General features: G+C 41.7%; 1 protein-coding gene across 8 annotated transcripts in view; it reads left to right on the top strand.

Annotated features, from left to right (window-relative positions):
* The window catches only part of STARD13 (StAR related lipid transfer domain containing 13), a 295,560-nt gene that overhangs the window by 262,265 nt on the left and 17,553 nt on the right, over positions 1 to 15,742 (top strand). For all 8 annotated transcript variants that reach the window (XM_048081200.2, XM_048081201.2, XM_048081204.2 and 5 more), the window contains 4 exons: positions 1,709 to 1,772; positions 6,992 to 8,370; positions 9,797 to 9,970; positions 12,038 to 12,197. In XM_048081200.2, coding sequence (XP_047937157.2) covers positions 1,709 to 1,772; positions 6,992 to 8,370; positions 9,797 to 9,970; positions 12,038 to 12,197 — 1,777 coding nt within the window. The remainder of the gene's footprint in view (positions 1 to 1,708; positions 1,773 to 6,991; positions 8,371 to 9,796; positions 9,971 to 12,037; positions 12,198 to 15,742) is intronic.

The raw sequence follows: 15,742 nt of genomic DNA on the forward strand, positions 1-15,742 counted from the left end.
TACGAAGTTGGGTTGGAGTCCTTTGAACTTGTGTCTGTGCCTGTACATATTTGGAATCGATATCAATATGCAAATTTAAACATTTTACATTCAAAAGAAGAGCAGAACATTACTCAGCTGGAGCCCCAAGAAAATGCAACTTTGCATTGCAAAATTCCATGTTTGGGCAAAAGATGAGTTTTGCAATGATAGATGTAATCCCTGAGGAGGAGGATCTGTGGGCAGAAGGCTGAAGATATCGTTACAGAGCCACAAAGCCTGCAATTTATTACAAGGCCGTTGCTAACACACATGTAGGCTGTGCTTGTGCATGCATTATACTCACATTAATATGATGAGTGTAGGGCTTTTCTGATATGGCATACGGGTTTTATTGGCTTGAGTTTAGGAGAAGTATTTTATCTACAAATGAGCAGGTGGTACTTTGCGAAGGAAATTTTTTAAGGAATATCCACATTTGGTGAGCCTGTTCTTTATAAGTGGTGAAAATTTGAAATGGTTTCTAATATTAGAAGTCAGAGGGAGGAGTATGCTAATGCTGTAATGCTCTTGTGCCATATGAGAGATTATATCGTAGATGAGATACTTTTTTCACATGTCCTTGTAACTTCTCACACATATTTCAAACTTTATCAGTTCTGGAGATTTGCAGCCTCTTCCTGGGACGCAGAAGCAACAGGGGCAGCTCTTGTTGCAAAGACATCATAGATAACAGGCAACCCACAAGAGTGTTGTGGGCACATGCCTCCCTCAATCTGCCTTTCTATATTTTTTGAAGTTCAGCCCTAAATCAGGAAGATGTTTACAGTTGAGCATATTTAACTCTGAGCCTCTGCTTTTAGAAGATGGGTAGTTTCATGAATCAGGATTTGTAAGTATAAATAAAAAGCAAGCATTTATGCTTAACATAGTAGGTCCACTATTGAAAGAGAATGTTTTCTTATGTTCTCTCTCTGCACATGGACACACACACGTTTTCACTTTCCATTTTTATCAGATTGTCATTTCAATCTATTATCTTCATGGAATAGCCTTGGATTTAATGAGCAGAAGCCTTTCAGAGTTCCTGGTAACATCATTACAAACAATTCATGGTCAAAAATAATGACAAATAGTTATTTAAAGAAAATGTTAAATCTGTTACATTTTGGGTGTGTTAACCTGTCTATAAGACCCACAGGTGTAGGAAAGGAACTATCGGCTGTAAAAAAAATGTTTAATTGCTAAAAGTTCTTACGTTAGCTTTTTAAAGGATGTATTAACTGCCTAAAGTGAGGAACTGAATCAAAAACTGACTTTTTCTTTTGTCTTTCACAAGTGCTTTGAAATCCCCTAACATTTGCATTTAACCTTTTTAGACCAACTATGCTACGTTCCTGCAGAAGACAACCTATGTCCTTATTCTCTTGTCATTTCTCCATATATCACAGGTGTTTTGTTTATACCAGTTTCCTTTGCTAAGTGTTTTAAGTGTCTGTGAATTAAAAAAGCAGTGTAGAAAAACTAGCTATCAAGGAATGGGAGGCTAAGATGCCCTTTTAACACAGTAGTTTCATAGCCTGGAATAATATGAACAGTATCGTTTTCTGAAGCCTGTTGTATGCAGTTAGCACCCTACAGGCAGATAAGAGAAAAGCTTTTGAACTTATGAAAAGTCATGCCCTTTAATCAGAGGCAGCTAATCTTTTGAATTTGCTTTACCCTGTAGACGACTGAACACACTGAACAAGTGCGCCTCAATGAAACTCGATGTGAACTTCCAAAGAAAAAAGGTAAGGAAACTTCATAAAATGTGCGGGCTTTGCCTTGGATTTTGTGATTAGAGCTCCCCAATTCAGTTTTTAAGTCAGTAACGCTCTTAAAAGTAAGTTAAGTGTATTTGACTCTGAACATGCGCGTCAGCATTATGTGGAAGGACAACAGTTTGCTGAATCTTGAAGATAGAAAGAAAAAAGGAAAAACTGTGACGAATACAGCAGGAACAATACTACGTGTGTTAAAAGGGCACATGCAATACTTAAAGCTTTATGTATCTGCGATTCAAGTTAGTGGGCGAAAAGACAGTGCATTTCCATTAGGCAGGCTTGTTTGCCAATGCCATGTGAGTACACAATGGAAAATCCGGCTAGGGAAAAATGGAAGCTCCTTGAATGGAAACAATAGGTTTTCTTTATTTCTTGTTCTGACTTATTCCCACTTAAGAATATGAAAATAAATCCCGTCATCCTTATAACTCCTGTGTAACACGGGAATTATTTGAGCTTAAAGGGTTTCGGTGAGGAATGCAGAAGCTGCCTATTGATTTTGAGAGTTTTGTAACATGCCCAGCGTTAACTGTTGAACGTTTGGTTTTCTAGTCACAAATTCCCCCAGGCGCACAACGGGGTAGTGGCTGATGCTGAGAAATCTTGGAGTATATTTGTCTTTCTTAGACTGTTTGTCTAATGCTTTTTAAAAACTTCCTCCAAGAAAAAACTGGTATTTTTTGTATTTTTGTAGAATTGGTCTGTTTATACTCTGTACACTGAGGGAACTTGGACAAAGAATGGGTTTAATGTCCAGATATTCTGCCTTCTGCCCGTGCCCATTTGTTCTCCTGTGTACGTAGCCTACTTAGAGTGCGTTTTGTCCATTCACTGAAGCCAGGGGAATACCATCTCTTCTTCACTGCCTCGGTCCCAATGGATTTTTCTTGTCCTTGCTAAGTGCCAACACTTTCCACATCAAATACCCACCTCACACCTGACAGAAAGAACAGCAAAATCCCCTGGCTACAAGATCCCTTTATGATTGGGGCAGGTAGGCAGTACAGCGAGAGGCTGAGGTCGCTCAGCTAAGGCCAACTCAATCAATGGTGTCATTGATCTGCTTGGAGAGGTTTCTGGGTTGTGTACATGCACACGTGTACTTGTGTTCAAGCAGAGATATTTGAGCTGCACAAGGGACGGAATTGCAAAAAGCAACACATAGGTGAACGCTGATTATCCTTTGGAAATTCTGTTTAGATGTTAGTTCCTCTCCTGCTCTTTGACATGTTTTGGGTTTGGTGTGAGGTTTGTATGGTTGCTTGCTTCGTTAGGTGTCTGATTGTGTTGGTTAAAAAAGGAGTATTTTCTAGTTATCATATTTTTTATTAAATTTTGCTGCCACTCCTCCCTCTTCTGAATGGGTTGAAGCCCTCAGCTGCTCTACTTGTGGGTGACCATTATTTTGCTGTGGGAGTGTGGCTGCCCTGCCTGGTACCCATTCAAGGGACAGGAGCTATTTGGGTCTGTAAGTGCATGAGGCCAGGGAGAAGCAGAGCACAGATGAACATGGAGAAAGGGGACAGAAGAGATTTGTGATGGCAGATACAGAGCAAGAGAAAATAGATGAGAACGTGGGGGGGAGAAGATGAGAGAAGAGGGACTGCTGACAAAAAAAAATGTAAATGCAAGTACAAAACCTGGAAATTGGGTCTGGAATTGAATTGGAATTGAATCAAGTAAACTTTTTTTTTTTTAATGGTAGATACTGCCTTTCCTAATAGTCTCTATGGTGATCTGAACAATGAAATGCAAAATCAGCTTGCTTTGGAGGTTCAGCATAACAGATTCGCACAGGACGAGCGCAGCTGCTTGAGCAATTCATCCAAACACGGCCAAGCGAGCTGCCAGAGAAGGTTCCTGTGAAAGCCAACGAGGGGTGAGCGTTCCCCACCACCCACCCGCCTCGTGCTAGGAGGTGCATTCACACTGTGGGCTGCTCTCTTCCCGTTGGCTTCATCGAGACGCACACAGAAATCCTTGTGTATGTGTTGCAAATATGTCCGTAAGCGATTTGGACAGACAGAGATTAGCTTTTGGATTAACTGCCTTCTGCAGCTGTCGATTTATGAGAATTCCTGCACCCAGCTGGAGAAATGTGGCAAAATTCCACTGCAAATAAACCTACTTTTTGCCTTTTGTTAGCATCCCTCTGTATCTTAGGAAAGTATACCCTTGCTCAAAAAGCTGTACTATTTTAAATCAGCTGTGACAAATCGGTGAGTCAAAACCTCTTTCTCTTTGGCAAATGTTATCAGTCACTTCTCAAGAAACTTGCCCCTTCTCGTCTTCCCAAGAATACTGGTATTAAATGGGCGTTTGAACGTGCTCCAAAGCTGTGCACTTGATTTCAACCTAGGTCAGTAGAAGTACACACTCGCTGCTCCAAGATGTCTGCTCCCTCTGTGTGAAATGAATTGTGGCTTTGAGACCTACTCTCGGTCTGCTGTCCCCATAGCTGGTGACACGTCGGTTGGTGAAGTGCTCTCTGCATTTTTTGGGGACTATCTCATTTGTCAGGGCACTCTGATAGCGAACAAGAACAATGGGTCATTCAGGATGTTTGTGGCTTCCAGAATTTCTACCGATTCCATCAAAAGAATAGCACATTATGTCACAGGACACACAGCGTAGCTGAATTTGGAGTGAGTCACCATAGCAGCATTTCAGTATCCAGATAATTTCGTCTGATTTTTCTTCTGATGAAACACAAGCATGTTTCATTACCAATTAAAAAACTAAACTAAATCTTTTTTTTTTTTAATAGCAAAAGCCCTCTGCATTTTCTGACTGGTTCTTGGGCAGAACATAATCCTCTCTTTGCTGTGGTTAGTTGCAAAACTTGTTTACTACCAATTGCAATTTCTGTTCAACTCTACCTTCTTAAAAAAAAATCTCTAAAAATTAGTTATAGTATATTCACCACTGAATTTATGTTTATTTCTGTCTACTCATACTCTGTGCTCTCCTCTTGTTGTTTTTCACAATGTCTCTGTCACTTTGGCTAGTTTAATCTATTCTAGCCTGTAGAAAATACAGGCTAAATCCTGACAGTTCATACAGTAATGTTAGTGCAGCAACAGGGATTTGTATTAGCAAGGAATCTTCTTTAAGGTCCCCTTTGTTTATTGGGATGTACAATAAATAAAAATATATTTTTTTATCCTATTGGTTGGTGCCATGAACACTTCAGCAGCGATATGCTTTGTAGATATAATTACCACTACTAAATATTTTAAAGTACATCCCTTGCAGTTTTTAAAATATCTAGTTTGTGGCACTACAAAGACCACAATATGGATTTTGAAGAGCCTGAATCTCTTCAGTGCAGTCGACCATTCGTTTAACACATACAGCAAACTGCCAAGCTGAAATGAAGGTAGAGCTGGCTGATACTCCATTTCTTCCCTGCAGACAAAATGGTCAAAGTAGTGTTAGCCTTTTCTAGCCCCTTTCCTAGTGCTTCACTAGCTGCTTAATTTTTCTCTCCAGCTAGCAGCAGAACTAAGATACCCATTCATTCCCATGAACTAACACCAGCTGCAGGAGCACTGCACACCTCGACATTAACAGATAAAACAGGAATGACTAACCCCAAAATTTCATAGCTGTATTTTATTTTATAGCTTGGACATGATCTAAAACATCTGGCTGACTTGAAGTGATAAACTGGGAAAAGCTTATGGCAAGAGGGAGGCCTGGCACACTGCTGATCCCCATCTCTATCTCCTGAGGTTTCACATTATTTAAGGTTTAGGGGTTCTGGTAAAATTTGTTTTACATTTTTCAATTAGACAGGCCAGTAGAGATCTAGTCAGAGATGGGAGATAACTTTACCATCAAAACCTCATAGAAAAATACTTCTAATAATAGACTTTTAAAATGAGAATTTTTCCAGTCCCAAAATAGTCTTTCTGGTTTAGCACCTCATTTTAGTCTGACAGCCTGTCATATTTTACTGCCTTCATACTGCTTCCAAGAATGTGAAGAGCTGTTTGGATGTCATGTAGGTGAAGTTAGTTTGTTCGGCTCTAAAACAAATGTACAAAAATAATGCAGTATAAACCCAGTTGAAAGTCAAGGAAAGGATACTCATTAGCAGCTGTGGGCTTCACATCCTCAGAGAACAGCGAGTTTGACACTGTGTGCTTCATGCTGAAGATGTCTCTTTTTTGTCTGGGCAAACAGACGAGAAAAATGTCATGGGGAGAGCTTTTTTATCCAATTTTTTTTCAAGGTACATGTTGTCTGAATTGAAGATTAGCTCCTGGAGCTGCCAAAGCATAAGCACAATTCTGCATGCCCAAGGCTGAGGGCTGGGGTCCAGATGAGACCAGGGAGAGCTGTGGGGCTGCTGCTGCCTTGGGAAAGGTGGGGGGAAACCAAAAAGCATGGGGTGGGGAGCGGGTCATCACTCATGGGATGCCTCTGGTGGCAAAGGCTGGCACTCTCAGAAGACTCACCTCAGTGCTGGGCACTGCCCCATCCAGAACTGAGCATTGGTGCTCTGCATCCCCACACCTGCCCTCAGACTCACCCTGAGCAATAATACTTCCAAGTATTATTTGTTACTGCTATTTTATTTTTAAGTGTTATTTTGAAGTATTTTATCTGACATGTTTTTGAAACATGAATCTTGTTGGATTCACCTATCTGTGAAGATTACTGCTGCTATTGCCAATGTTTACTTGGCTCTCGCTGCAAAACTAAGGTTAGTGTTGGATATTTGCTGTCTTGGGTTCTTGAATGGCTCATGTTGCTGTAGTACCCAGCCACTGCCCAGTCTGTACTGTATATATTTTAACACCATCCCTGCAAGTCAGGTTTTCTCTACATGGACCTTTCAAAATCTGTTTTGTTGTGTGTTTTTTTCTGGGCAGTCACTATGAGCATCAGTCCTATGCAGTTTAGGGCAAAGGCAAACCACCCCACAGAAGCCAAGAGGCACTGATAGGACTCATGACCTCCCTAACAATGAGCAGGCTTTTATTCCTTACTTGTTAAGATGCTCACTGCAGTCTTTACAATTAAATAAAGGAGGCTGTTATGAAAGGACTGATAGCTGATCTTTCATAAGACTAAGTTCAAGGAGGCTTTGCCATTTCTTGCTCACATGGAGCAGCAGTCGCATTAATTCAAATAACAAAGGCACCTGCTTTTAATGTATGTCACTTGCTATTTTCCAGAGTGAAGATTCAGATGAAGAAGACCTCTGTGCTATCAGTAATAAATGGACTTTCCAGAGAACTAGCAGACGATGGTCTCGAGTGGACGATATTGATGTTTTGCTTCACCGATCAGACAGACATGGATCTTCTGGGGACATTAAAATGAAAAATACAACAAGCAGCGAGAGCGTCCTTACAGATCTGAGTGAACCTGAGGTCTCATCTATTCACAGTGAGAGCAGTGGGGGAAGTGACAACAGGAGTCAATCCGGCATCAGCAGTGCTGCCAGGGAGACCTGCAACTGCTCTGGCCAGCATGATGTAGAAAGCACACAGCTGTTGGACTCCACAGCAGTAAGCACTGTCCTGTTCCCCAAGGACAACCTGAAGAATGAGAAACCAACACGAACCAAAGCAAAAACCTTTCTAAAACGCATGGAGACACTAAAAGCGAAAGGTGTGCATGGAAAACTAAAAGGCTCTGGAAGAACAGGTCCTTTAGAAATAAGCGGACCGATTCTTCAGCATGAGCCAAAATCCCTGAAAGACATGCACTGTGTGCAGATCGTCAATGGTGATCTCCAAAACTTAGGACAAGATTCAGGCAAAAGAGGACTTTCATTTTCTGCCAAATCCAGCAGTGAAAGCAGTCAGTCCGAAAACAGCAGCAGTGGGGTGAGCACACCGTGTTTGAAGGAACGCAAATGTCATGAAGCAAACAAGAGAGGTGGGATGTACCTGGAGGACATAGATGTTCTGTCAGGAGCAGCCTTACGACAAGTGGTGGACCAAAACCGCAAAAATGAATTTCATTCCCAAGAGAACTTGGTTGTGCATATTCCCAAGGACCACAAACCAGGGACCTTCCCAAAGGCACTTTCTATTGAAAGCCTCTCGCCTACTGACAACAGTAATGGTGTAAACTGGAGGACGGGCAGCATCTCCTTAGGAAAACAGAACTGCTCTACTCCAAAAGAATCCGGATTGATGGCCTGCTGTCCTAAAGAGAGCAGAATTAGTATTTATGACAATGTGCCAGGTTCCCACTTGTATGCTAGTACAGGGGACCTTCTGGACTTAGAGAAAGATGTCCTTTTTCCTCATTTAGATGACATTTTGCAACATGTCAATGGACTCCAGGAGGTAGTAGATGGTTGGTCAAAGAATGTGTTGCCAGGTCTGCCGGTTGATGATGATCGGGTCAGGGAATCTCCATCGTTGCCTTTCCAGTCACCCACACAGATCACACTTGATTTCGAAGGAAACTCTGTCTCTGATGGCCGGACCACGCCAAGTGACATGGACAGAGATGGAACATCCCTGAACGAATCAGAGGCCACTGGTGTTAGGGACAGGAGAGACTCTGGGGTGGGAGCATCTCTCACAAGGCCAAGCAGGTAGGTAGCAAGATATGTATGCAAATCCATCTTTCCTCTTCCATTAACAACAGAACAGACTGTGAAGTGAAGCAGAAGCAGACTCAGTCTGGGAGTCACATGGCTGACATCATTACAGTTGTACTCATCCTATATGGGAAAGGGGACTTCCCAGGGAAAGTGTGGGACTTCAGAAGAGACATCCTGCTTTGGAAATTCTTATGTGCAATCAGTGGAGAATTGATGTAATAGAACAAACTAAGGCATTTTTTCTCTCTTGATCCATAATATCCAATAGGACACTGTATATATTGTGGAATCTATTTTCAATTGGTCTTTGAAATTATTTACCCCGCTGTGTATGTGTCAGTAGCCTCATGCACAATTTTTATGCCCTGGTCTGCTTTAAAAATGTGTCCTTCTGTTCTCAAAGAGAATTTCTCTACCCTGCCCCAGTCCCTTACACATCTGGTTGATATGATAGTATACAATTAACCTGTTAATAAAAATAAAAAGCAGGATTTTGTTAATAGCTAGGAGACCTGTTACAAGTTAGAGGGATGAGTTTCTCTTGAGCCAGAGGAGCATGGCTATGAGTAAAGATCTTTGTGGATACATACAGCTGTTTGTAGGGTGGGTTTTTGTGTGCAGAAGCAGTGAGAAAATACTCGTTACTTTCTGATCTGCAGTCAGTCTTGAATCCTTACAGAGAATTCTTCCGTGCCATGATTTGCTGCTGCTCATGCTTGCTCGCTTACCACCATCACAAGCAAGTGAACTCAGGCAAACTACTAAGTAAATAAGCAGTGCCAAAGTTTGTAGGATTTGAGCCAGAACTCATGTTTAGCCAAACAAGAAACTGAAATGAGTTTTTTCCAATATATGCAGTATATAGAGAAAGTGTATTGGGATAAAGAGAAGATGTGAAGGTCTCAATAGCTTGGTGGTTGTGGGTCTCACCTAGGAGATACAGGGTTCAACCCCTTCTCTAAAAAATCTTTCAGTATTTAATAATAGAGCTATTTGGAGAACTTTATCTTCAGTTACCTTGATGGTCAGGCTGGTCTCCTGGGCGGTGAGGGACCAAGCATCAAATCCCATTTCTGAGTCAGGAGGAGAACATTTTAATCCAGATCTCACACATCCTGTTGGAAGTGTGTAGACTAATGGGCATAACAGGCCATGCTGCTTCCTTGAGTACAGGTGTTGGACCTACACCCACTTGGGAATCTAACATAAAAAAAATCAAAGCTTGATCATTTCCAAAATCAAGAGATTGAGCAAATTGAGCCTCCAAGCTATTTTCTTTTAGTCAACACACCATGAGCCATAATGTGTATGTTTATGCATGTTTTGCATACTGCTGTATCTCACAGTATACCATCCTTTTCTGCCCAACTAAAGCAGTTGTTTCTTTTTCTATTGTCTTTTTTTTTTTTTGCTATAGGCGATTACGATGGCATAGTTTCCAAATCTCTCATCGTCTGAGCCACTCCATAGCATCGCTTCACATCAGTAATCAGTCAGCAGCCCAGCTGAATCTACTGCAGAAATTCTCTCTACTTCGTCTTACAGCCATCATGGAAAAGTACTCCATGTCAAACAAACATGGCTGGACCTGGTGAGTACCATCACTAATTGGAAAAGAGATATCTTTGGGAGGAAATAATTTTTTCCAATTCTATTATTTTGATAGAAGATTTAATTAATACAGTTCAGAGCAGCGATTGACTTTCACTAGAATTTGAAACTGTACCTTTTAGTCTGTTGCTGCCTTGTGACTCAGTGGCAGAAATAGATCCTGGAGATGTGATTTCATTCCTGTGCTCGGACAGAGTCAACCCCAGCCTCTCTAACGACACTCGAGTTCCAGAAAAATAAACAGGAGTAGGCGAGAGTGATTCAAAGGAGGAAGTGTTTACACTAAGTCTTCTCCAAAATTCATTTTTTGATTCAAAAAGAAACAGCTGCTGATAATATTTCATATATTTGATATTGTTTTGTTTGTGATTTAAAAGAACAGTTAGAACAGTTACAGGAATTTTCTCTACAGATTGAAAGATGCAAACTTTACCCTAGGTCTGGACTTGCATTAAAGGCAGCTTGCAGCTGTAAAAGCTGTAACACCTACCTGGTCACTCAGACAGTGGGGTCAAGGGCAGCTGGACATGAATACCGGCAACGCAGCCCCTTTATATGCAAACAGCTACAGAAATCTGCATGTTTAATAGTGTACTAACCCTCATGGGCCACATAGACTGAGGTAGCCTGGAATGGAAACGGACATAGATAAAAAGATTATAAGTGTCTGAGAAATAACAAAAGGATAACAGAATTTTTCCCTAATACACAGATGTTGAGTACAAAAATAATATGACTGGACATTTACATTGTGACTTTCACAATCAAAGCACTTTACCAAAATTCACCTTCAGAAATGGAAAAATAGATACGAGGGAGTACTTGTGAGATCCACCTCACTAACATCAGGCATTCCAAAAAGTTACAAGTCTGATCTGAGCATGTCAGGTCTGCTGTCTTTATGGTCAGTGAAAGAAGACAGACAACTCCAAAGGCAACTTATCCTATGCAAGACTAGGGGTTTGGGTCACCCTTCAAAGGTGGGAGACCACACTCCACAGTGGGTATAGAAGCAGTCAGGACTGCTAAGTCTTTCTAAATCTCCTTCAGAGAGCTAAAATTCAGTAACATGAGCCCCCAGCTTGCAGTTCTCTTTTGGTGCAGTTCCCTCTGGCTAGCTGTCAGCATGTCTGTGCTGAAATGAGTCTCACCTTAAGCAACTCCAAACAGTCAGATTAGAATACAGCAAAATCTAGATCCTGCTGTTTGTACAGAGGTTTTCCCTCCTGGCAAATATTTCTTCAGTTTGTATAATCAGTCTCTAAGGATTTATAAGCAGTGGGACTCTAAATAGCTGTAAATCTTTATGCTGTACTCCTTCAGTAGGTCATTTAATCCAAGTTTTATCTCCTTCCCACACAGAAGAGAAAATCTTTGTCATATTCAGGTCATATTCATCCTCTTTTTTTTGAATTCCACTGTAGTCATGACTCCCACAGAGGGAATCCAGTTTCTTCCCATTTTCACCATCATTTACAGAAGAAAGCAAGCTTAACAGCTTCGCTTAAGTAACTTGACTAGAATCGACTGCATGACACCAGGGATGCATCTGGCACATAGGGATTTCTCACCATCATTTATTACTGTAAATTGTTAGGCAACAGAAATGCTAAACCACATAACTGATGGTATAAAAATCATACAACATGTTAGAGGACTGAACTTCCTTTTCTTTAAGATACCCTCTCCAGTAGTTTTTGCAGTGCAATTCCTTTGAATCCTTAATAAAGGAGTCCTTTGTTAATGAGTCCATAGTATAACCATGTTGTTTTCAGCTGAATGACACCGGCACAGTAAATGTCTTTTGTTAGAGCAGATTGTCATGATATATCTTAGAGACAGAGGCCATCTACCTGTAAAAGTTATCAAGAAATCCATCAATTATACAGATTGTAAAGTGTCTATGTATTGTCCATTAAACATTATTTGACCATCTTTATTAAATAGGAGATGGTCCCAGTTACCAGTTTCTACTCGTGATGTTACTCAGAAAGGTTCTGTAAATACTCTTGATATTTTCATGCACTCTGTTTGTGTTAATTTTCAGGTCTGTGCCAAAGTTCATGAAGCGAATGAAAGTACCTGACTACAAGGACAAGAATGTCTTCGGTGTGCCTCTGATAGTTCATGTCCAGAGAACAGGACAGCCGCTTCCCCAGAGCATACAGCAAGCACTACGTTACTTACGGAGCAACTGTTTAGATCAGGTATGAACTTTACTCCAGGGACATGGTTGATTTTTCTGTAAAGACGCCCTAAACAAACAATGGTGGACCTTTTTGTACTTAGCACCAGAATTATTTGAAGGGTCTTTTATCTCATGTTGGGCCCAGATCTCCTCCAGTGACTTGATACCTGATGCCAGTATTGGTGGTTGTCATTTGTTTTTTTTTGTATTGAGCTAATAAGCTGAATTCTTATAGACATAACAGTCTTGCTGATTCATACACAACAGCCTACTTCAAGGAATGGTGTGGGATCTTCCTATCTATTGAGTCAGTCCTGAGAAGAATTCAGGATTCCCAGCTTCTACCCGTAAGCTTATGGTTAACTATTGCCACTAAGAGTTAAATGCAGTCACCATTTCACAAGATATGGTACAAAAAGTTTTATTTACTTAGCAAAGAAACAAAAGTCCAAGAACAGAGAGCAAACTCAGCAAAATATTCCAAGTATTCTGTTGACAAAGTCAGATGTATCCAGATAGAGTTGGGTCACCAGGGGTTCAATGCCAAAGCCATTACGGTACGTTTCCTTTTATAGTGTTCCTAGCTGCAACAAGCCACTTGAGGAACCCGCGTGCTCCAAGCATTTCAGGTGTTTGCATTCCCTTTAATATTCCCTTTAATTACGAGCAGGGCCATCATATTTTTTACTGTTCTTCCCCTAAGGATGGTGAACGTAGGGCTGGAAGAAACCCCCGGCTCATTGAGTTCAGTTCCCTATTATTATTAACATCATAGCATATAACTGCTTCCATAACTGCTTTTAGATAGTTGTAAGTTCGAAAGGGGCAAGCAGCATTTTATTCTGCAGGCTTTGCTGCTTTCGCAGCTCTGAGCACACAGAAAGGGTGTAAGTGATCAGTTCTGAATCTTTCAATTTCTGATCCCTATTCTGGTTGCTATTCAGGCTATTGAAAGACCTTCAATATCATCAAGTCCAACCATCAACCTACTTACTTAGTCCCATCACTAAACCATGTTCCTTACTGCCACATCCACACATCTCTTAAATACCCCCAGGAACAGGGACTTCACCACTTCTCTGGGCAGACCATTCCAGTGCTTGACTACTCCCTCAATGAATAAACTCTTCCGATATCTATATCCAATCTAAACCTCCCTTCATGCAACTTGAGGCCATTTGCTCTCATCCTATCACTTGGCACTTGAGAAGTGATCAACACACTCCTCGCTGCAACTTCCCAGCAGGTAATTGTAGAGGGCGATGAAGTCTCCCCTCAGCGTCCTCTTCTGCAGACTAAACAACCCGAGTTCCCTCTGCTGCTCCTCATAACTCTTGTTTTCTAGTCCCTTCACCAGCTTCATTGCTCTTCCCAGCACAAGCAAGTCAATATCGTTCTTGTAGTGAGGGGCCCAAAACTGAACACAATATTCAAGGTGTGGTCTCACCAGTGCCTCATACAGGGGACAATTACTTCCCTAGTCCTGCTGGCCACACTAGTTCTGATGCAGGCCAGGATGACACTGTCCTTCTTGGCCACCTGGGCGGACTGCTGGCTCATGTTCAGATGGCTGTCGGCCAGCACTCCCAGGTCCTTTTCTGCCAGACAACTTCCCAGCCACTCTTCCCCAAGCCTACGCTGCTGCGTGGGGTTGTTATGACCCAAGCACAGATCCTGGCACTTGGCCTTGTTGAACATCTTGCAACTGGGCTTGGCCCATCAGTCCAGCCTATCCAGATCTCTCTGCAGAGCCTTCCTACCCTCGAGCAGATCAACAGTCCCACCTCACTTGGTATTGTCTGCACCTACTAAGGGTGCGCTCAATTCTATATTCCAGATTGTTGATAAAACTGTTAAGCAAAACTGGTCTCAATACCAAGCCCTGAGGAATTCCACTAGTGACTGGCCACCAGCTGGATTGAACTCCATTTACTGTGACTGAGCCAGGCCTTCCAGCCAGTCCTTCCCCAGCAAACTGTACTCCTGTCCAAGCCATGAGCAGCCAATTTCTCCAGGAGAATAGTGTGGGAAATGTCATCAAACGCTTTACTAAAATCAAGGGAAACAACATCCATGGCCTTCCCTCATCTACTAGGCAGATCATCTTGTCACAGAAGATCAGGTTAGTCAGGCAGGACCTGCCTTTTGTAAACACATGCTGGCTGATTCTGATCGCTCGATTGTTCTGTATGTGCCATGTGATGTTGGGTGACAGTCTTGTTCCCCAAAATGGAGGTCAGAAAAATAAACGTCTAGCAGCTGTGAAGCACAGCTGTTTCCTTTTACAGCCAGGGGGAAGACATAGGCCCTTCTTATCATTTCTCCCTGTTGACTGTACAGAGACCTTGCAGCGGTCAGACCTTGACAGCTAATTCCCTGGATGTTGAAAGTGAGGTGAGATGAGTTGTACTAACTGTAATGTAGTGTGGAAATCAAGGGGTGGGAGGAATAACTTGTTGAAAATGTATTAATAGGGGTTGGAAGTGGAAGATGCATAGAGACAATTAGAAAAAAATATATTCTGTAGTTAACATTCCTGGTAATCGCTGGGGTAATCTGGGTGTGAGCTGGGAAACCCAGAGTAAGAAGAAAAGTTATGCTGCAAGCCTGGAATCACTGATGTGATGGAGCTGGAGGAGGAGAAAAATGCCTAAGTATGAGGAAAGTAGATGGGGAGGTAAAGATGGACTAGTCAGAAAAGTAGCAGAGCAATAGGAAGAAAGAGTAAAGAGAGGAGAAGTAAATGGGGAAGAAAGTAAAAGGGAGAGTAAAACCAAAGAGAAGGGAAAAAGCTCATACAAGATCTGAGACAGTCAAAAGGAGTGTCCGTGGGCAGTCTCAAGCAAGTATCTGTGCCAAGAAGGAGGGCTTAGTTGCTGGGAAGCATCAGAGGTACGTGAAGGGTCATTTCAGCTCAGCTTGAGTTTCACCTCAGGGTGGAATTGGGAAAATACTGAACAGAAAGTGAAGAAGGAAGAATACAGATCAGAATAATTTAAAATATCTTTCCACCAAAAACCTTTCTAGGCCAAAAAGCTCCAGGCAATTCACCTTCTCTGCTTTACAGTCACTCCCTTTGTTCCCATTTAATTCAAAGTCTCCTAATGCCTGGCCAGAGGTCTAAGCAGCATCTAGTCTTCCCACCATCTTGTATATGTGTGTCCTGCAGAAGGCAGTCTTGAGTCCTGAAGAGGCATCAGAGCTTCTGCACTAAGTAAAGTTGAGGTTGCTTTAAATCATTATAAAGTCTGGGTCCTGGCACTGAAATGTCTGAGATGTGAAGAGCTTCACCTTTATTTGTGGAATATATTATTCAGTTTCAGCTTCTGAAATAGAAACTGCTTTGCCTTTGTCAACCGCATCTTTATTTCTGTTATGCATCATATGGCTGCTTGCAGGGTAGATGATCCACAGCATGAGGATAATAAAGAGATGGGCCAAACTAATCTCTGAAAAATCACTGGATTTATAGTCCCATTTTATTTAGAGAATGAATCTGTAATATCAGAGAACAGAGCTAAAACATCTCTTTCTATCAAGCGAAAAACTAATTAATTGTGAATC

The sequence above is a fragment of the Anser cygnoides genome, chromosome 1 (genome assembly GCF_040182565.1).
Source record: "Anser cygnoides isolate HZ-2024a breed goose chromosome 1, Taihu_goose_T2T_genome, whole genome shotgun sequence".
In the NCBI taxonomy this organism is placed as follows: Eukaryota; Metazoa; Chordata; class Aves; order Anseriformes; family Anatidae; genus Anser; species Anser cygnoides.